Source organism: Gopherus evgoodei, chromosome 3, assembly GCF_007399415.2.
Source record: "Gopherus evgoodei ecotype Sinaloan lineage chromosome 3, rGopEvg1_v1.p, whole genome shotgun sequence".
NCBI classification, from domain to species: Eukaryota; Metazoa; Chordata; order Testudines; family Testudinidae; genus Gopherus; species Gopherus evgoodei.
In genome coordinates this window covers 145,760,121-145,781,005 of record NC_044324.1, presented here as the reverse complement: position 1 = coordinate 145,781,005, position 20,885 = coordinate 145,760,121, and the positions used below count along the sequence as shown (strand labels likewise).

At 42.7% G+C, this 20,885-nt stretch overlaps 1 protein-coding gene across 3 annotated transcripts in view; it reads left to right on the top strand.

Moving 5' to 3' along the window:
* The first annotated feature begins 760 nt into the window (after positions 1-760).
* The window catches only part of B3GALNT2 (beta-1,3-N-acetylgalactosaminyltransferase 2), a 42,236-nt gene continuing 22,111 nt past the window's right edge, over positions 761-20,885 (top strand). For 2 of the 3 annotated variants that reach the window (XM_030556937.1, XM_030556936.1), the window contains exons 1-5: positions 768-947; positions 13,581-13,728; positions 15,252-15,352; positions 16,446-16,639; positions 19,564-19,659. In XM_030556937.1, the coding sequence (XP_030412797.1) occupies positions 854-947; positions 13,581-13,728; positions 15,252-15,352; positions 16,446-16,639; positions 19,564-19,659 (633 nt within the window). In that variant the 5' untranslated portion in view covers positions 768-853. Of the gene's footprint in view, positions 948-13,580; positions 13,729-15,251; positions 15,353-16,445; positions 16,640-19,563; positions 19,660-20,885 lie in introns of all 3 variants that reach the window. The other variant, XM_030556938.1, reaches the window with a different exon arrangement.

The following is a 20,885-nucleotide window of genomic DNA, read 5'->3' as shown; positions in this document are numbered from 1 at the left end:
TGTCCCTCCCCCAAAACCCAACCAAACAAAAAAGCTGTTTTCTTATACGCTCTCTTTGAAAACCAGGCCCTCTCTTTAAGGTGTTTTGGCAGAATAGGGAAAGGGGATGCTGGCATGCCAGACCTTACTCCTAGCCTAGGTAGGCTTTGCACTGGTGCAGTTTACCCCAGAGCACCCCGCATCGGTACAAATCTTGTCAACGCTGAATTTGTCCCAGGGACTAAAAACCCAGCGCGCACAGACCCTGCGCTCTTCAGGACAGGGCCACCAGCTGAGATTTTTAAAAGTGATTAGCGACTTGGGGTGCCCAGCTTGACCCACCTCCATACAGCCCATCCCGAGCACCAGCTCTCACGTGGGTGCCCGCCCACCATCTCCAATGATCGCCGCCGGAAAGCTCGGCCGGCTGCGCGCTGTGGATGTGTTTGGAAAGCGGCGCAAGGCGGGTGACACGCGTAAGGCTGCGCGGCTTTGGACAGCAGCGAGGAAATCCCCACGGGCGAGCTTCCTACAGAGACGGAGCCTTTAAGCGCTAGGTGCTCGCTACCCACTCAGCCGCGTGCGGCAGCTCCCCAGGGGCGAGAGGGCTGCAGGGCAGGGCACGGGCCGCTCCCCGGTCCCGGCAGCAGGGCGCGGCGCGGCGCTGGGGGATTGTGGGGATTGTAGTAGGGAGGCGCCGCTCTCCGGGCTCAGGGCGGGACTTCACTTCCCGGCGGCCGCAGGCAGGCGGGGCGAGCGGGGCACAGCTGCGGAGCGGTCGGCGGCGGCCCGGAGCTGCGGGAAGACGCGGGGCAGCCCCCTCCTCGGGAAGCCCCCGCCCGGCTGGGGGAGGCGGGGAAGGGGCCGGCGGCCAATGCGAAATTGGCTGGTGCTGCTGTGTCCGTGCGCGGTCGGGGTCGCGCTGCACCTCTGGCTGCTGCTCGGCGGCCCCGGGAGGCTCCCGGCAGGTAGGGGCAGGGCGCACGCCCGGGGAAGGGGCGGGCTGCTGGGCGCACCACGCTTCGATGGGGCGCTGCCACCCCCCACCCAAGGCGGGCCGGGTACTTGGGGTGGTTCAGGGTGCAGGCACCTTCCCCTGAGGGGGAGCGCTGGGCAGGAGGGGACAGAGGTACATGCCCGGTGGGAGTGCGGGGCTCACGCTTCCCTCCCATAGCTTGTGTCCCTCTAATTCTGCCCCTGTTTTCTCAAAGAAAGAGGGTCCAGGGGGTGTGGTAAGTCCCGCAGAGCACGGAGGTGGGCTGCTGGGCGCAGACCTGGTCAGGGGGGACTTGCAAATGGTTTATTTGAAGACTGATGTGGGAAATTGAAATATAAATGTCCTGCGTAGTATTTGGCCAAATATAGAGCTGATAATAAATCATTAGTTCAATTAAAATAAGTGATAAATCCATTGGTTAGATTATATACAAGAAATGAAGTGACCAGCTCTTCTTATCCCATGAATTTAGAGAGCTAGCAATGAGCCCCCCCGTCCTCGTGTGTAATTTGATTTTGGGAAGTAGTTCTCTTAATACAAACACATTGCATTAAAGATCACAATTTTTCCCCTTTTAGGGCAGGATTGGATGTTGTATAACTCTTTGACTGATTGAGTGAAGAAGCACATGCTGGGCACACAGCTGTTCAGGCATTTCTGTGGCTGAGAAATTCCAAGTAACCTGCATGAAAATATTTGAGATATAGGTTTAGTGTGGAGCCAGTAGAATGCTTTTTGTTATTAGATAGGAAAAGTGCATGAAAAGCTAATGTGGGTTTACAGGAAAACAATGAAGACTTATGTAGGACAGGAGAAAAATTTTGTGCCTGTATTTTTCAACTGGAGCTACTTCATTATAATTTAGCACAGTGATTACTGGCAGTACACTGGAACTTTCTTAATTGAGAGTAATCTGTTTTTTCACAGACTAACTTAGTTATGAGCCCAATCCTGCTCCCATTCAAGTCACTGACAAAATTCTTCTTGACTTCAGTTGTGTAGGACAAGGCTGTATAATATGAATTGCTGTTTAGACTTTGGTGTGTAATCAGAATCAGTAAGGATTTGCATTGCCCTTACTATAAAATGGGTTTGCAGTAAATCAAGGTGAGTGTAAGTAGGTTTCACTTTATGTTGATACCTGTTGGTCAGAATAGGCACTTTTGTCAACCAATGTGATTACTCCATTGGTGGTGATTGTTAGAGGTTGACCATAAATAACTTTCCATGCTACCGGTTAGTGGGTTTCTGAAACTTTGTCATGGAGTTTTATAATTTGTTGGAAATGTTTTCTTTTGAAAAGAGACTACGTAAAGGTGGTATTATATTACTCAGTAGACCTGCTTGGAGTTGTATTTGGAGTCATGGTAGCTAATTTTATTAACAAAAATATGTTTTTACTAGTACTGACTCCTATTAGCTGGACAGAGTCTACACAGCTAAGAAAGAATGAGATGGAGTCTATTCTTTCTTGGGCATTTTTCTGTAGAATTGTTCACTAAATTCAACAGCCAATTAGTAACACCTGTCTAATATGCAATCTCACTAAGGTTATATATATGTCAGTGGGGACCTGTTTTGGCATGTAGAACCTGAATGATGATGATGCATGGGCAGGAAAAAACCCAGCCTGGTTTTCCAGATCCTAGGTTGAACTTGCAGGACTGTCTGTTGGGGGAAAAAAATCTTTTTATTTGATCTGGGAGTCATGGAGAGGCAGTAAACATGGAACCCCATGATACTTTTTTAATAGTCACTTTTCAGCATTGCTCTCTAAATGTAAATGTTTTCAAAAGATGATCTAGGAGAAGTGTCCTCAGAGAGAGAGAGAGAGAAATGCTTTTTGGGCGTTGAAGACAAATATTTTAAACACAAGGGTAAGGATAGGCTGTTTATAGTTCCATAGCATGTAGCTGGGCCATTTATACTTTTACTGCTCTACTTTTTTCACAAATTGTAGTAACACTAATAATTTGTATTGAGTGCTTATTAGAGATTTTCTGACTTCCCTGAGGAAGTGATCCAGCAAGAAAAAGAGATTCCTTTCCACCTCCTGCACCTCATATTTCTGGTGCTAACTTGTATCCTTTGGGGGAAAAAAGGTCAGCTTCTCCCCAGGAAAGGCAGATTCACAGTTTCAGAAATGCAGTGTTAGTATAGTTAGATATAATATTTGTATGTGATTTTTATTTCCATGCTGTGGATTTCCATTTCTAGGCATCAGTTGTTACTCTTTCCAGAACAAATCCTAGTTCCTTTCAAGCCAATAACAAAACTTTAATTCACTTCAGTAGGACCAATATTTGGCCCAAAGTGTCATAGTGATGATGATTTTGGTGTTAATCTATTACTATTTTGGGGTCTCAGACCTGCAAACACTTCTATTACTATCCTTTATGCTCACCATAGCAAATAGTCCATGTGACTGACTACTTGCACTGTGTCAGATAGTAAGTTCTAGCAGGATCAGGCCTTTAGTAGTCAAGCAAGTGCACAATATTTCTCTTTCCAAATTTTATTCTGAATTGTGCAGAGCTTGTTTAACAGTAAGGTATAGAATAAAGCAGTGAACCTGAGCAAAGAAAAACAGGAAATTTCCCCTGATATTAAGTGTAAAAATGAAATCTTTCAATGTATGGAATAGTTTCCTAGGGAAAGCACTTTGGAGCACTCTTGCACAGTAAGTGAAAGGATCATGCACTTAATAGACCTTGAAAGCTTCTAGAAACACATACACTATAGGAAACATTTCTGCATTGCCAGAGGGAGGAAAGATGAGCTAAGAGATTTCTTTCATCTCTGGTGTCTATTGTTCTGTGATTTTTGTTCTTCAAAGTGCTTTGTGAACATTAATAAACTGGCAATAGGTTTATAGCACAGAGTAGGAAATGGCCTTAATTTTTAAGACAGTTTTTGAAACTTGAATTACTAAGATGGTCTGGTACTGTCTGATAAAACCAGCCCTGTTGCATGTTATTGTTGAGTATTTTTTTGTGTGTGTGCGTGCCTGCTGTTCCTTTGACTTACCACCTGGATTCTTTGGCATGAACAAAAATTGAATTGATTTCAAAAGTGTCTTATAGTAGCTGGGACATAAAAATGTATTATTGGTGTGTGTGCTGGCATTTAATTAACCTTTGGCATCACAGCAGACCCATAATTAGTCGTTAGCGTAGGTCAAAGGTGGCATGATCATAGTGATCAGTCATAACATACTGAGCCAAATTCACCCTAATGTTACTCTGTTGTGGTGAATAGATTTACACTGGGGAGTATTTTGCTCTTTGAATGGAGGTTTCCTCAAGCACTTGAGTTGCGTATTGTGTTAACCGTTTGCTCACGTTATTTTGGGGCTGGAACACCTGCATGCATTTTGAAAGAAAGTGGGGGGAGGGATAGCTCAGTGGTTTGAGGCTTGGCCTGCTAAACCCAGGGTTGTGAGTTCAGTCCTTGAAGGGACCATTTTAGGGAATTGGGGTAAAAAAAAAAAAAAGAAACTGTCTGGGGATTTGTCCTGCTTTGAGCAGGGAGTTGGACTAGATGGCCTCCTGAGGTCCCTTCTAGCCCTGACATTCTATGAAATAGATCTGGATGTCTATTTACAAAATGAGGGGATGGATGGATAGATCTGTAATTTTCTCTAATGCAGATTAAGCTAATCCAGCATATCTTTATTTTGGGTAAGGAATGGTGACCCTAGCCTCTGTTTGTCAGAGGATGGAGATGGATGGCAGGAGAGAGATCACTTGATCATTGCCTGTTAGGTTCACTCCCTCTGGGGCACCTGGCATTGGCCACTGTCGGTAAACAGATACTGGGCTAGATGGACCTTTGGTCTGACCCGGTACGGCCGTTCTTATGTTTATTGTATCTTATTTTATACTGGAAGCATACCAGATAGTGCTAAACTCTTCAACAAATATAGTTCTTTTTGTGGTATGCATATTGAAGAGGAAACTTCTGTAAAAAGAAAAAAGCCCAGATTCATTATTAACTGCACAATGCCTAAATTAAGCTGAGTAAAACATGAATCCAAGGACCCTCCAGCAAATATGTGATTTTACAATTTTCCTTTTTCTTGGAGTCCTGAATTTAATGATTTTTCACTCTACCGAGACATTACCAGCCTGCACTGTGTGTGTGTGTATGTCATGTCACTTATACCTCTTTGGGCAAGGGTAGGGCAAGGAGGTGTCTGCAGGTAGGGATGGGAGAAGCCTATTTTTAACTGTTCAGAAACAGAAATTATCTAAGATTTCCTGTGTGTTCCCTTTCATGAGTTTCATAGTATTTTATAAAATACATTATAAAAATGCTAAAGATAAAACAGCTTCTGAAAAGTTAATTACAACCAGCTCCCCCAATTTGCTTTAATCCCTACAGATAGACTCAGTGCTAAGCATATGTTCAGTTAATAGCCTCTGCCAGTGTTGCCATGTCTAACAGAGTGAGAAGTTGCTTATTGAGGGACTTCAGTATCTCCTCAAGAAGGGTACATACATTAAATTTTACAAGGTACACCTTTGCTGAAATGCCCTCTGAGACATTGTTCCACATATGTTTATTTGGGCATTTAGCATCTTTTAGAATTGGGCCTCTCTGTGTGTATAATATCAATCTTCTACTGCCAAATAATTAAAAAAAAAAAATACAGCACTGACTCTAGCTCCCACATATTGAATGGCACATGAATGCCATCGGCCATCATAGGGCCTGGTTCAACAGAATACTTAACATGTGCTTAACTTTAGGCATTGACTTGAATGGAATTATGCACCTGCTTCGTTAGGCTCATGCTGAATTAGTGCCACAGTGTGCATGGACTATTCTCTGTGTGACATATTGGAGGGAAAGAAAGTGAGTATGGCCTGTGTTTGGATTTTTAGAGGAGAAAGACTTTGTTAAAAATATATATATACACACAAACAACCTCTGAAGTTGTGAGCAAGATCACGTTCTAAAGGGAGAAAATGTCACTTCATAAAAGTGTGTTCCGTTTTGGGTCTAAAGTACTTATTTGACAGTGTCATTTTAATTTTTTTCAAGCATCCCGTCCTGGAAAAAGTTACATTGCTCACTCCAACACTCGATTATTTGTGGAGTGATTTTTTTTTCACATGTTTCTGAAGGGCAGAAGGCCGACAGCCTTAGAGTCTGAAATCGTCTGTCTACAGAACAGGTGCAGCACAGGCAGCAGCCACACAAGCACCCCTACAATGGCTTATGTGCCCTTGGCCTGTAGAAACTCTAGAGGTGAGGATGATAGCTCCTTCTTCCTACCCGTTTAATCCTTCACCTCTTGGCCAAAGGCCAACAAGAGTACCATTGTAGTGAAGTTGATTTGTCAGAAAGACCCATCCACTGGGAATTGTACCAATACCACCAGCTCATTCCTAAATAGGCCACTGAACAGTCTTGAGATGGTAGCAATCTTTTGAGTTTAATTTTTATTCTATGTCTCAAAAAGGCATTCTGTGGCACCTGCCAAATTGTAAGTTCAGTGTTATTGACAGGAGACTTCACAACCAGGACTTTTTTTTTTGTCTCCATTCCCTACGCCATGGCCATTGCTGGTGGTTGCAGTCACTGCATCTCTGATCTCTAGTTCAGGGCAAAAAGATCTTTCCAGAAGTTTGAGAGTGCTGTATCATCACTGATACACTACCAGCTGCTATAGCCCCACCCCAGGCCCCGTGGACCCAATCGGCCCCCTCACCCTTTCACTGCGAGCTGGCTGCACAATCTGCAGCCGGTTCTGTTCCAGGCCGCTCCGCGGAAACATCTGTACATGCTCGTGCTCCACACTCTCCACTACCTCACCCTCGCGTCCCGCCCCGATACCAAATGGTGAGACCTCCTGCCACCTCTCGAGGGTGAGAAGCCCCGGTGGGCCAACTTATACTCTGCCCTGGTCCCGAGGCCCGCAGGGGATGTCAGTTGGCGGCTCCTTCACGGGGCCGTGAGCATGGGCGTGTACTTGGCGCGGTTCACCCGTCTCCAACACCTGCCCTTTTTCTGGCATGATAGAGACCCTGGCGCACATTTATTCAGAGTGCACGAGGTTGCAGCCCCTGTTCCGGCTCCTCTTGGACTTCCTATTGCGTTTTTGGTTGCACTTTTCCCCTCACTTGTTCATCTATGCACTCTCTATCCGTGGCCTCACGAAGTCGCGGGATCTCCTTATCAACCTCCTCTTAGTCCTGGCCAAATTAGCCATCTACAGCACCAGGGAGAGGAGGTTGGCTGATGGGATTTCCTGCGACTGTAGGGCCTATTTCCGTTCCTCTGTCCACGCATCCGGGCAGAGTTCCTCTGGGCGGCATTCACTGGCTCCCTTGCCGCCTTCGAGGACCAGTGGGCATTGTCTGGGGTTCTCTGCTCGGTGTCCCCATCAGGTTCCCTTCGTTTAGCCCTATGACCTCACTCCCGATCCTGTTTTTTCATTAGTTGTTCCACGTAATTACTTGGTGTCCCAGACCTGTGGGTCCTCCCCTTAGGCTGGGGGAAGGTCCTTTAGAAGTGGGTGGGCTTCGCCCGCCCTCCCCCCCCATACCAGTGGGACCAGCTGCTATAGCATAATAGCTTCTCCAGTGCTTTTGTCTCCTCTTTACATCTGAGATGGTTACTAGAATTCCTAATATTCTTTTAAAGGGGTATCATCCACATAAAAACCTCCCTTCTGTCTAAAAAGTTTTGCTCACTGAAGTAACATCTAAGGACTTAACCTCCATCAGGGATTTTTGCACTGGTGCAGCTATGTGAGTGCAAACCTCCAGTGTAGGTGTGCTGCACCAACATACAGTGGAGCCTATATCGATGTAACGTATCCCAGTCTCAGTTTGGGGTAAGTCGCACCAGTGCTTGGCACTTACATGGAGGAGGGGGTTACATTGGCGTAGCTGGATCACTGAAGAAATCCCTAAAACAGCTGAATTCTAAGATTACTATAAATGAATAAGACTGGGGGGAGAGAGAGAGTGTGTCTTTCTCTGCTTTTTCCAGTTCATTTTGTCCATTTGTCATCACTTTGTGAATAATGAGTTCCTCTGTGTACTCATTTTGTTGGATTCTTGTACACAGCTACCACAGCCCGTGGGAGAGTAAATCATGTAAAAAAAAGGGAAAATGCAGTTGCATGCAGTAGTACCTGAAACTACTTTTGGTTTGGAAGTTGATGGTATCCCTGGAATCTATTGTCTTGGCTACTCAGTTCTCAGAATCTTTTGAGTCCATCCCTTTTTTAAATAATAATCAGTAAGGGGCAGACCACTAGCACTGGAATCTTTTGTCCTTTCCTCTGGTGATAATGGCAGTAAGTCTGTATTTGTTCACTGAGTGTGACACTGTGAATAGGAGGCATATAGTCTCCTAAAGAAAGTAGTAATACAAGTAATCTGCAATGGAGGTTGTTGAAATCTGGTTGGGGCCAACGTACTGCCTTCCAGTATGTAACCCCTACTGTGGTGGCCTGACTCAGCTCAGCAGCACACATTTTTACAAGGGATTCTCTGGATGGCAACTATATAACACAGCGTAGCAGCTGTGAGTGCAGCTGCCTGTTTTATTTTACTGCACTTATTGCCATGAGTTAACGGGGTTAGGCAAAAGAGCAAAGGGGAAGTACTGTAAGTGTTTTGTGCCAAAAGAATGTAGCATGGGAACTGCAGGGCGGGGAGGACTTGCACGGATTCACTGAGAAGCCTGAGGCTCCATAATTGAGAGATTCAGCCTTAGGACAGTTCTCAAACTCGATTTCTAATGACTCTGAGGCCATGTCTACATCTAAAATTTTGCAGCGCTGGTTGTTACAGCTGTATTAGTACAGCTGTATAGGGCCAGCGCTGCAGAGTGGCCACACTTACAGCAACCAGCGCTGCAAGTGGTGTTAGATGTGGCCACACTGCAGCGCTGTTGGGCGGCTTCAAGGGGGGTTCCGGGACCGAGAGAGCAAACCGGGAAAGGAAACCAGCTTCGCCGCGGTTTGCTCTCTCGGTCCCGGAGCCAGCCAGCAAACCGCGGGGAAGGAGACCTGCTTGCTCGGGGTTCCGGGACCGAGAGAGCAAACCGGGAACGCCGCGGTTTGCTCTCTCGGTCCCGGAGCCAGCCAGCAAACCGCGGGGAAGGAGACCTGCTTGCTCGGGGTTCCGGGACCGAGAGAGCAAACCGGGAACGCCGCGGTTTGCTCTCTCGGTCCCGGAGCCAGCCAGCAAACCGCGGGGAAGGAGACCTGCTTGCTCGGGGTTCCGGGACCGAGAGAGCAAACCGCGGCGTTCCCGGTTTGCTCTCTCGGTCCCGGAACCCCGAGCAAGCAGGTCTCCTTCCCCGCGGTTTGCTGGCTGGCTCCGGGACCGAGAGAGCAAACCGCGGCGTTCCCGGTTTGCTCTCTCGGTCCCGGAACCCCGAGCAAGCAGGTCTCCTTCCCCGCGGTTTGCTGGCTGGCTCCGGGACCGAGAGAGCAAACCGCGGCGTTCCCGGTTTGCTCTCTCGGTCCCGGAACCCCGAGCAAGCAGGTCTCCTTCCCCGCGGTTTGCTGGCTGGCTCCGGGACCGAGAGAGCAAACCGCGGCGTTCCCGGTTTGCTCTCTCGGTCCCGGAACCCCGAGCAAGCAGGTCTCCTTCCCTGCGGTTTGCTGGCTGGCTCCGGGACCGAGAGAGCAAACCGGGAAAGGAAACTAGCTTGATTACCAGAGGCTTCCTCCTTCCACGGAGGTCAAGAAAAGCGCTGGTGAGTGTCTACATTGCATTACCAGCGCTGGATCACCAGCGCTGGATCCTCTACACCCGAGACAAAACGGGAGTACGGCCAGCGCTGCAAACAGGGAGTTGCAGCGCTGGTGATGCCCTGCAGATGTGGACACTCTCAAAGTTGCAGCGCTGTAACTCCCTCACCAGCGCTGCAACTTTCTGATGTAGACAAGCCCTGAGACCAACATACCAAAAATCGTTCCTTTCTTCTTAGCCCGCCCCCACTATCTGCAGTTACTATAATGTTTTATTTTTTATTGTGCTTTACATCTTCAGAGCACTTCATAGTCATTAACTAATTGGTATTCACACTGCTCCTGTAAGATAAGTTAGTATTTTCTCTGTTTTACAGATGGGAAAACTGAGCAACAGCGTCTGCCTTGCTCAGCGGCATAGCGAGTCAGTGACACAGCCAGGATTAGAATTCCAGAGACCTGGCTTCCAACCCTGCCCGCAAACCACGATTCATTTCTTGTGTTTAAGCTTTTTAGTAACTGCAAGTGGTAAACATATAGTTACATAATCAGCATACAGTAAGAATAGCATATTATGAATAGTAATTAATAATAATATAAACAATAACAGAGACAACATTGGAGTCTGCTGTTATATGCATGAAGAAAACTTGTGAATGCGTGGAAACAGTTGTATGATGATGCTGTAAGTTTGTTCACTTCTGAGCTAAAAATAAAATGATTGCATGTATAAATACTTCACCATAATTGACTCAGAGGTCACTAATAGTTTTTTCTGAACTTTTGCTGCAGATCACGTCTGCTCTTCCTTCCTGACTGGTTCATCATAGGTTAATATCTTTTTCTGTACCTTTAGCTTTATCTATTTTTTATATTAACTGTTACCTTTTCCATTAGAGCTTAATAAATGCTCTTTCCCACTTACCAGTAGTAAATAGGAAGCTTTGCCTGCCAAACAAGGGACTTATTCATAAATTTCAGCAATATGTTTTCATTAAAAAAAAAAAATGACTGTCCCTTATGACTGAGAAGTCAACTTTCTGAAAGTATTGATGCGGTGCTGTTTTACTAAATTTATGGACAGAGAAATTAATATTTGCCTCTCTCTAAACCAGGGGTAGGCAACCTATGACATGGGTGCCGAACGCAGCATGCAAGCTGATTTTCAGTGGCACTCACATTGCCTGGTTCCTGGTCACTGGTCCGGGGGGCTCTGCATTTTAATTTAATTTTAAATGAAGCTTCTTAAACATTTTAAAAACCTTATTTACTTTACTTACAACAATAGTTTAGTTATATATTATATACTTATAGAAAGAGACCTTCTAAAAACGTTAAAATGTATTACTGGCACGCGGAATCTTAAATTAGAGTGAATAAATGAAAACTCGGCACACCACTTCCAAAAGGTTGCCAACCCCTGCTCTAAACCAAAACAAAGAGAGTCTACACTTTTGTTTTACAGTGATTCGACTAAACTGGTTCAAGAACGCATTATTAGTTAAAACAGTGCAAGTGTGTGTGTAAGCAAGGCCTCAGGTCCAGTCTGTGCTACAAATAGTGTCAGTCATCCCACAGGTAATAGTGCCCTGCATTGGATGGCGTATGTGTAAGACTGCCAAAGATATATAAAACATAATGAAATAAATAGAGCAGAACCAGGTAAGAGACGGTATATGTGAGGAGAAGGGGGAAGAGGAGGAATTACAAGAGGAAGTGGGAGCTAATTCTGATATTGCAGTCCCACCAGACATGTGGCTATTTTATAGATACCAGCTAATACGGAATACTGGCAAACTCTAATTATAATATAAATATAAATGTTGATGGGGACATCTAAAACCTCCAGATAATCAGCATTTACCTATATAAGGGAAAACCAAACAGTGTTCTGATAAAAGATTGTTTGACTTGAGCTGGGAATTCTCTCTTCTAACACTCAAGAGGCATTACAGACAGAGCATTTATACATACATATATGCAGCAAACAAATCTCACTCCTGAAACCTTAACCTGCCAAAACTGCAGTGTATGTTTATTTGTTATAAGAGCCATAATAATCAGCTTTAGTGGAAAACATTCAGGTTTCTGAGGAAGAAAAGAAATGCTAGTCTGTGTAGAAAGAAAATGTCTTGAGAGAGTTTTTGTCTCCTTCAGAGTTAGTTCCTAGGTTATGTGAATTCTTTTAATTAAACTAATATCTTAACTTTCTACCTATGGTATGTGAAGATTGAAAGTGTGTGGAAACATCCATGTTTAAACAGCTTGCAGATGTAAATTTACTTCAAAAACTAATTCTGTGTGCCTTTTTGTGTGGAAGGAGGGATAGCTCAGTGGTTTGAGCATTGGCCTGCTAACCCAGGGTTGTGAGTTCAGTCCTTGAGGGGGCCATTTGGGGAACTGGGGTAAAAAACTGGGGATTGGTCCTGCTTTTTTGAGCAGGGGGTTGGACTAGATGACCTCCTGAGGTCCCTTCCAACCCTAATATTCTATGATTCCTGCAAAATGTCTGTTACAGAGACACAATGGGCATAGGATTTTCAGTTATTTTATTTTACTTCTCTTCCACTTCAGTCCCAGGTCACACGTCCAGTCACCACGACACGTTTCCTTCTCGGTTTTTAATGCGGGCATTGGTGAAGTGGGTAGAAGTCTGGAACATAACATTGTGTACTCTGGTTATAATGGGTAACTTGCAGATATTTTTAGACCCCATAAAATTAGACATCTAACATGACCTTATCTGTATTGTTTGCAGTAGTTGTGTTAAAGAACTCTGGCACTCAGTGATTTTAACTGTTTGGTTTAGGTCTCAAATTAAGGAGAGTGAGATGGAAGTGATCCCTCACCCCTGCTAAATATAAACCTCTCTCTTTCCGCTTTAGAATGGCTGACGAACCAAATAGTGCAGATCCATATTAGAGGTCTGCCTGATTGGTTGTGGGCTCCTAGCCATACTTCTCAGGTTTCTCTGTAGTCAGTATCTCACTTTAAAGGAAGTACCATTTTTATAATCTCTAAATTTTAGAAACAGTGCTCAGCAAGAACTAAATGTTGTTTATTTCTAGCATTTATGCTGAAGCCCATTGCTGGTATATCTGGAGACGACTCATGCCCACAACTGATCAAGGCAAAAACATTTATAGGGAGATAATGCCCCCTCCCTCCAACCCTTTTTCCCACTCTCACAACTTTACAAGGGCAGAGACTAGGAAGGCTGTGCCAATAAACTAAATGGCAGTGGAAATTGAGCCAGCATGGACGAAGACATGTCTTTTAACACACACTGTGACCGCACTCAGCTTAAGTGGATATAATCTAGTGGTGAAAGCCCAATGTCAAGAATTACCAGGCCCCAGGTTTTGTGGTAGGTCAGAGAAGGAAAGGCAATCCATGAGGCAGTTGAGGCCAGGATATTTAGGATTTTGCAGATTGTAAGCAGCACCTTGAATTTCACCCAGAAGGTTTCTGGTAGCTAATGCAAAATGTGGAGAACAGCTGTGATGTGCTCTCAAGGAGCAACCTGCAAAGAAGGCAGCCCTCCCTCCCCCTGCACCCCCAATTGGCTATCCCATCATTCAACCTATAGAGGGATTTTCTTTTGTTTGCTTTGCAGTTGTCATGCACTCGGTTACTTTAGTTTACCAGCAGTCATTTTCTCTGTTCTGTCCAGCAATAATTTCACAGCTCTGTAATGGTAGTTGTGGCATGTTGAAAGCATCTTCCAGGCTTTTGACAAACAATGTGACACAAATGCTGTTTCTTTTTTTTAATGCTGAGGATGCTTAATACACTTACTTTTGATGTATCTTTTAATGACTGTTTACAGCTCAGACATGTGGGTTTATAGTTCTATAGTAAATTGTTGTTGTTTTAAACTCCTAGGTCCACTGGCTTTCTTTCCTCAGTGGGAACTGAAACATTACGATGTTATCGTCGGTGTATTATCAGCTCGACACAATCACGAGCTGCGCAATGTTATAAGGAACACTTGGTTCAAGCACTTGAAACAACATCCAGTGCTGAGCCCTCGGTAAACCTTTTATAAATAATTTATATTACTTGGGCTGGGTGAGAAACTAGTAATCAAATGAGTAAATGTTTGTTTTTTATTCTTTATTCTGAAAAAAATAAACATGGCCTCATGTTTGTAAACATCTTTTATTATGGTTGTCAGGGCACTTTCATTCTTAACTCCCCTTAAAATGTTATAAAAATAATATGCATTCTGGATTGAAATGGATTTTTTGAATGTGATTAAAATTTGTTACTTGAATGTGTGCAAGAGTATTTTTCATCCATTATGAAATGCTCACTGTGTTCTGTGTAGTTGGATGACACAAGTGGATTTATTTTACAGTGTAGTAATTGGCATGCATGCAACCTTAGTTCTGTTTTGATGTCAGGAGAAATTTGGTAGCAAGACAAAACAATTATAAAGATGTATTGCTGAGCATCTGCAGCAAAACTATTTTTGTTGACTGTGTATAGCTGCACCAAGGTACCACCCTCTGTTCATAAAAAGGCTGTTTCTGATGGTGCATTAATTTAAATGTGCTGTTTTTGAAGGCGTATACAGCCAAATAACCACACTTTCCATGTTTGTTGTGATCATTCACATACAAACAGAGGCTGGGGAGGACTTTAAATCATAGGCCCTGAAATTGTGTGTCTCTAGGAACAGATGGTCCTTGGCACCTTGAAGGATTGAGCCCTTATTAAAGTTTCATACAGTGCTTGCATGTTTTACCTTGAGTCAGAGGAGGAAATTCGCAACATTCAATGTTAATGCATCATCATGGGCCAGGTTTTAATCACATCAAAATCAGGAAATGCAGTTATGGTTTCCACAGCAAACTTACCTTATGCTTAATTGCAGAGATGCGTACGTTACATGACCACTCTGTGTGGCATATTCTTTAGCAGAGAATACTTGGACACAGGCAGGATCATGTTTGAGGGAACTAATACATTTTGAATTTCCCTTCTTTTGGAACTGAACTCTCAACCTTAAAATTGCCTTAAAGTAGGTTTCTGTTTTCTGTATTGACTTGCTTCTTCCTAACAATTGGAATGTCTAAGTTGAGATGGATGCTCTAATAGTTACAGAACTTGCAAATCTGTCCCATTATTTAATAAAATGATGATAAATAAAAAAAAATGAAAACAGGAAATTCCTCACTCTGCCTGATGTGAAGTTTCTTAGTTAACTGTCTTAAAATGAACTACTAATCCTCTTAAAATAACAGAACCTGGCTGTTTGTGTGTATCAACACAGTGTTTCATCGGAGATTAGTGCAGCTAACTCACTAAAATAAATAGATTGTCAAGAATAGGATGTCTAAGCACAATGTTCTTATTAGCCAAGTTCAGTTTTAAATAATATTTATTCTTCTGTCAAACTCCAAATAAACAAAATCACTATTAAAAGGCTTTGTGACTAATGTTTAAGGTGATCAGAAAGCTCAAACTATGGAAGGACAGATCTTTGCATTGAAATTAGCATGTTGAAGATGAAAATAAATTACTAGTGTTAATCAAAACAAATTATTTTAGTGTCCTTGTGAAGTTTATAATAGGTGCACATGGCTGTGGTGTGCCGGTGAAGGACAGAGAAGATCCTTACTCCTGCAAACTTCTGAACATTACTAACCCAGGTATGAATGATAATCTTTTAAACTATTATATCATATTAAACAGAATTCTCTTTGTTGTGACACACTGGTTTAGTGGCTGTCCCAGTTAAGGGCCCAATCCTGCAAATACTACTGGACTTGCTCTCTATGTAGGCACTTATATAGCCCACCTCTGAGCACCACATGCAGACATTAATGGGGGAGATTTTCCAAGGCACGAAGGGCAGACCGTTGACTTTCATTGGAGTTGGGCATCCTTTGTGCCTTTGAAAATCTCCCCCAATTAATGTACCTTTTCAATATCTCTGTCATGTATGGGCTATTGTCCCCACCTTACAGATGGGGAACTGAGTCAGAGAGCATTAAATGACTTGTTCAAGTTTGCACAAGTCTATGTTGCATTAGAGCTGAGAACCTAACCCAAATCATCCAGGTCCAGTGTCTTGGCCACAAGACCATGTGAGGACACGTCTACTGAAGTGAGTACTACATCTGATAGTGTTTGCAGAATCTGTTCTTGGGAGAAGAGGCAATTGTTTAAAATATAAGTGTCAGAAAATACTTGAAATGAAACACTGTCCTGAATAAAATACGTAACTAAAATTATATTTCCTGCCTTTCATTTTCATTTTTCCTCCTTTGAATATTTACTTTGTAACTTTTATATTAGAATTTCACAACTATGATTCTAACTCCTGGTAAAAACCACTTGGCCCTTTTGGAATGAATCACTTTTTAAATACCACTTCTGCTAATTTGGTTCCAGTTAAGCAGCAGTCATTGCCATTCAGCTACCGAAGGATACATCGGATGGAATAAAACAGCTGCTCTCATTAAGCAGAGCAAGGTGTTATATATATGTGTGTGCGCACTTCCATTCAGTGCTCTGTACATGCTCAAGCACTGACTTAACAGTTGCTGGTAACCAGCAGGCTACTAAATCATTCTAAGTGTCTCCTTGCAGTCAGTCATCTTTCCTCTGAAATTTGATTACCTTTGTGCGCTTTGCCAGTCATGCTAATTATTCATCAGACATTCCCATGTATACACAATTCCAGAACGATAAATCTACTCACATTGCTGGTATAATCCTCATTCTTTTTTTAAAATACAGTTTTGAATCAAGAAATCGAAGCATTCAGTCTCCCTGAAGATACGCCTTCAGTGCTTTCTGAAGACCACATTGTCAGTGTGAACTTCCGAGTCCTTTATCCCATTGTCATTACCAGTCTTGGGGTATTCTATGATGCTGATGGTGTGGGATTCCAGAGGAATATCACTGTAAAACTGTACCAGACAGAACAGGAGGTATGATATTATAGTTTTCTTACTGAAGAGGGCTAAAGCACATTTTTTTCTTTGTCGTGGATTGAATACCTGCAGAATGAGATGTATGTGTTAATGGCCTAGCAAATTAGTGATTTCACCTATCATACACTAATAAAGGTGTGTTTCTTTCCCACTGCACTCTTAAAAACTGTCAGATGAGTAACTGTAAATCTTTCCTATTTCACATTTGTCATCTGGTGAATGTGAAAAACTGGGATTTACAAACTTTTAATATTAAAATATTATTTTTTCTGTATAACTGTAGACTACTTTTTTAGATTACTAATGTGTGGGTTAATAGAAATGCTTCTTGATTAAATGTTCCTTGTAATTCCAAGACAAAACAGTTTTAGTTGAAATTGAGGTTATAAAAGTTTATTGATAACTTAAAGACTTATATGAGTTCAAACAAAAACCACCACCCTTTGAATGTTTAAAAGTAAGGAAATGCTGTAAATTTAAGCTAGTAATTCTTGTTCTATAGTGTGCTAGACATCTAAAAGTTGTTGCACACTGTTACCATTTAGCACATAACCAGTATAATTATCTCTATGTAGTTTTCCAGCTCTGTTCTGGACACAAACATTTGGGTCATCTGTAGTCATTGTTGTCGTCTTTATTTCCCTTTCCCTGTTCCGGGTCGGCAACTTTTATAGCCCTCTTCCAAAACACATGATTGTATGCCTGTCTGTCATGTAAATTGGTCTCTCTAAGGTCCTCTGATATCTGGTCGTTGTACTAAGTCTTTGCCCTCCTCCTTGGTTGTCTTCTGTCCATGGTCATTTCAAGGGCCATCCTACCAATATAACCCATACCAAAGTAGTCTAGCCTCCCTCAACTTGTCTTCAGATGGGCAACCAACATTTGGCGCTCTCAACCTTATTTTGTTTCCTACCATGGAGTCTCCAGCCATTTGACTATCTCAACATCTTTGTTTCTGTAGTGGAGAGCATACTGATTTCTTGTAGCTGGTCAAGTCTCTGGTACATTAGGGTGGGTCAAATTACAGTTTTCTACAGTCTACCTTTTAACTTTATTGGTATCTTTTTATCACAGAGAACTTGGGTCAGCTCCCACCATTTGCACCAAGCAGCTTTAGTACGATGCTGGGCATCACTCAGGAGGGCACCACTACCAGCAACCATTCATTGATTATAGGTATTTAAATTCTTTCACTCTTCTAAGATCTCTACCCGTAATATCCTTTATGGTTGGTCCTTCTCCTTCATTGATCAGAACCTCAGTCTTTACCAGTGTTCTGTGTCCTGCCTGCTCCTAACTGTGTTGCCACCTTCGTTTGCAGGGTTTCAGACTCGTCTGCACATATCACTGAGTCATCCAGGAACAGCATATTCTGAGGCGGCTCTCTTTGTATATTATCATTTATCACATCCATGACAGCTGCAAACAAAAAAGGGCTGAGTGCTGATCCTTAATACAGGCCGCTTTACTGAAAATTCTCTGTTGGGTAGCCCCATTTGGCTTTGGCTACAGTAGTCAATCTGTCATAAATATCCTGGAGAAAATGGACATATCCTTCTGGCACACCTCTCCATCTCCTATTCCACCAAACTAATTCTCTTGGTACATATGCGAACTCCTTCTCCAAGTCCACAAAGGCTGTACCCAGTAGCTATCTCTTTTATCTGAATTTCTCCAGGAAGATTCATATAGCAAAATTATGGCATCCGTGATACTCCTTCCCAACATATACTGACCCTTCCAAATTTCAACTATACCAGGCAGTTACTTTTCAGTAATCTTCTATGCTTTCATAGCATGTGCATTAGCTTAATTGGATGATAATTAGTATACAGTGTAATGTCTCCTTTCTGTTTAAAAATGGGTACTACCAAGTTTTTACATCATTCATCTGACATTTTCTCTTTCTTAAGAATATCATTGAACAGACTTGTAAAATACATGACGCCTTCCCTTCCTATTGACTTCAGCGAATCCACTTGTAGTTTATCAAGCCAAGGTGCTTTCTCCTGTCTAATTTTCCTAATGCTTATATAATCTCTTCTTCCTGTGTGCAACCTGTCATGCCCTGGTTCAGCCTAAATTTTGTGAGTTCCTCTCTTGGGTTCTCCTCATTTATCTTTTTTTTTCCTTCTTCAAAATAATCTTTTCAGACTTTGCTGATTGCTCATTTCTAATATAAGCAAACTAGTTCACATCTTTCATCATTTCTTCTCTTGCCTTAGTGAGTTTCCAGCTTGTCTTTTCTCCTTCATATCCTCCTAGTAGTTATATAGCTCATCACAGGCCAGATCTGTAGTTGTTGCAACACTTCTTTAGGCCTCCTTTTTTCCCTCCATATACGCCATCTTATCACTGCACAAGCCATTGGCCTGCTATGGTTTAAAGGTTACCTTTTTCTTCTTAATGAATTCTAATGATGCTGGTATAGTCTGGTATATAAAGACTTCCTAAACTCTCTCTGTGATGACACATAGATTTTATAAACTCTGTGGATTTCTCATAGGTTCGTATCAAATGCATCCTATAATTAATGCTATGATTTTGTCATGGAAGTCGTGGAATCTGTGACTTCCGAAGACCTCCGTGATTTCAGCCTGCAGGTATCTGGGAGCCGTAGAGTCCTGCTGGTGCCCACAACGGCTGGGAGCTGCAGCGCTTCTCAAGAGCCCTATATTCAGTGTGTATATGTGTGTTGGGGGAATTCAGAACAAAATATTGTTTGGTTTTAAGGGCTATTTCTGCATGAAAAATAGCTAACAACATTGTTTAAAACAAAAAATGTTAGGGGTTGCTTTATGAGGTTTGTCCTTTCTATTGTGAACGAATTAAGATAATGCAGGCTAGCATTGTTTTTACAGCCCTTGTGATTTAAGAATTCGTTTCTTATTTTTGATTGCTTTTCTTTATTTTGCACACAGGAAGCTCTCTTCAGTGCTCGCTTTAGCCCACCTAGCTGTGGAGTGCAAGTCAACAGATTGTGGTACAAACCTGTAGAACAGTTCATTTTGCCAGAGGTACATGCAGTATTTAGTTAATTTCCCATGCTGACTTGATTTGTAAGATTGGCATTTACTTTTCATCTGTTTATATGTTTCAGGCTTTATTTATATCTGTTAGTGGCATGAAATGGTGAAATACCCACACTACATATTGTGGATACTAGTATCTCTCTTTAAAACTAATGCTCTAGAGGTTTTCATTTACTATTCACTGCCTTAAGAAATCTCTTTAAAATGATTCACTGGTGTGGAGCTTTTATGTGAGAATTTATCTCCAAATCTTGGTCTGTAGAGGAAATGCACTAAGATTCAGTGGGATAGTGTTTCCCATACGGTGGGTTGTTTCCCCTTCCTTTAGGGGTGAGTGCAAAGGACTGTCCAGGGGGCACAGACAGATCTCTCAGTTGTTCTCTTGAGTCTCTGTTTTCATTTTGAAAAAAGTAAGTCTCTAACTATAATGGTTGCAAAGAATACCTTCAGAGTATGAGATGAGTGTAAACAATGCAGAAGCATCTGCCTGAGTTTGCAGAGAGTCTGAAACAGTAGCTCTCAAGTGCAAACTTCCCTATTTACTGCAATGGGTATTAATTTGGATACAGATGATGGTACTTCAAATGTGACCATTGTTAGCTGTTGTTTTATTGCTCATCAAAGTATGTAAGAAAGGAGAGGAAGCATCACACAGTGAATTACGCTATATTAGTGTTCTTCAAAGTAAGGGGGAATGTGCATGAAATACTAGCCATAGGTGGGAAAGTGCACAGAAGTTGTATAAATTAAAACATGTATGCTTTTAACAACACATCTGCCAGGGTGCCAGGGGTACAATTGGTTTCATTTTCCTGAAGTGGGGACTCAGCTTTCAAAAGTTTGGAAAACACTGCTGTGTGGGGTGGGGTGGTGTTGTTAACACTATTGCTGGTTGTGAGTAGCATTAGCTAAGCTCTAAAGGCTGGGTCCTAGGTTTTGTGATCCCACTTGGGAATGGTGCCTGCACCTTGAGATTGGATTGTACTGTAGGGATATGGTATCAAATGTTGCTTTTCAGAGTTGTACTGGAAGGAAGTGGTTAAACATAGTAAAAAAGAGTGTGGGAAGAAAATAGAATTAACGTTATTACAGATAGGGCTTAATCCAACAGTTCTTACTCAAGTAAAACTTCTGTTGACTTAAAGTGGGAATGCTGACTGAGTGACAGCTCCCAGCTGTGAAGAAAGGTTTCAGTGTGAGTTCCTAATCTC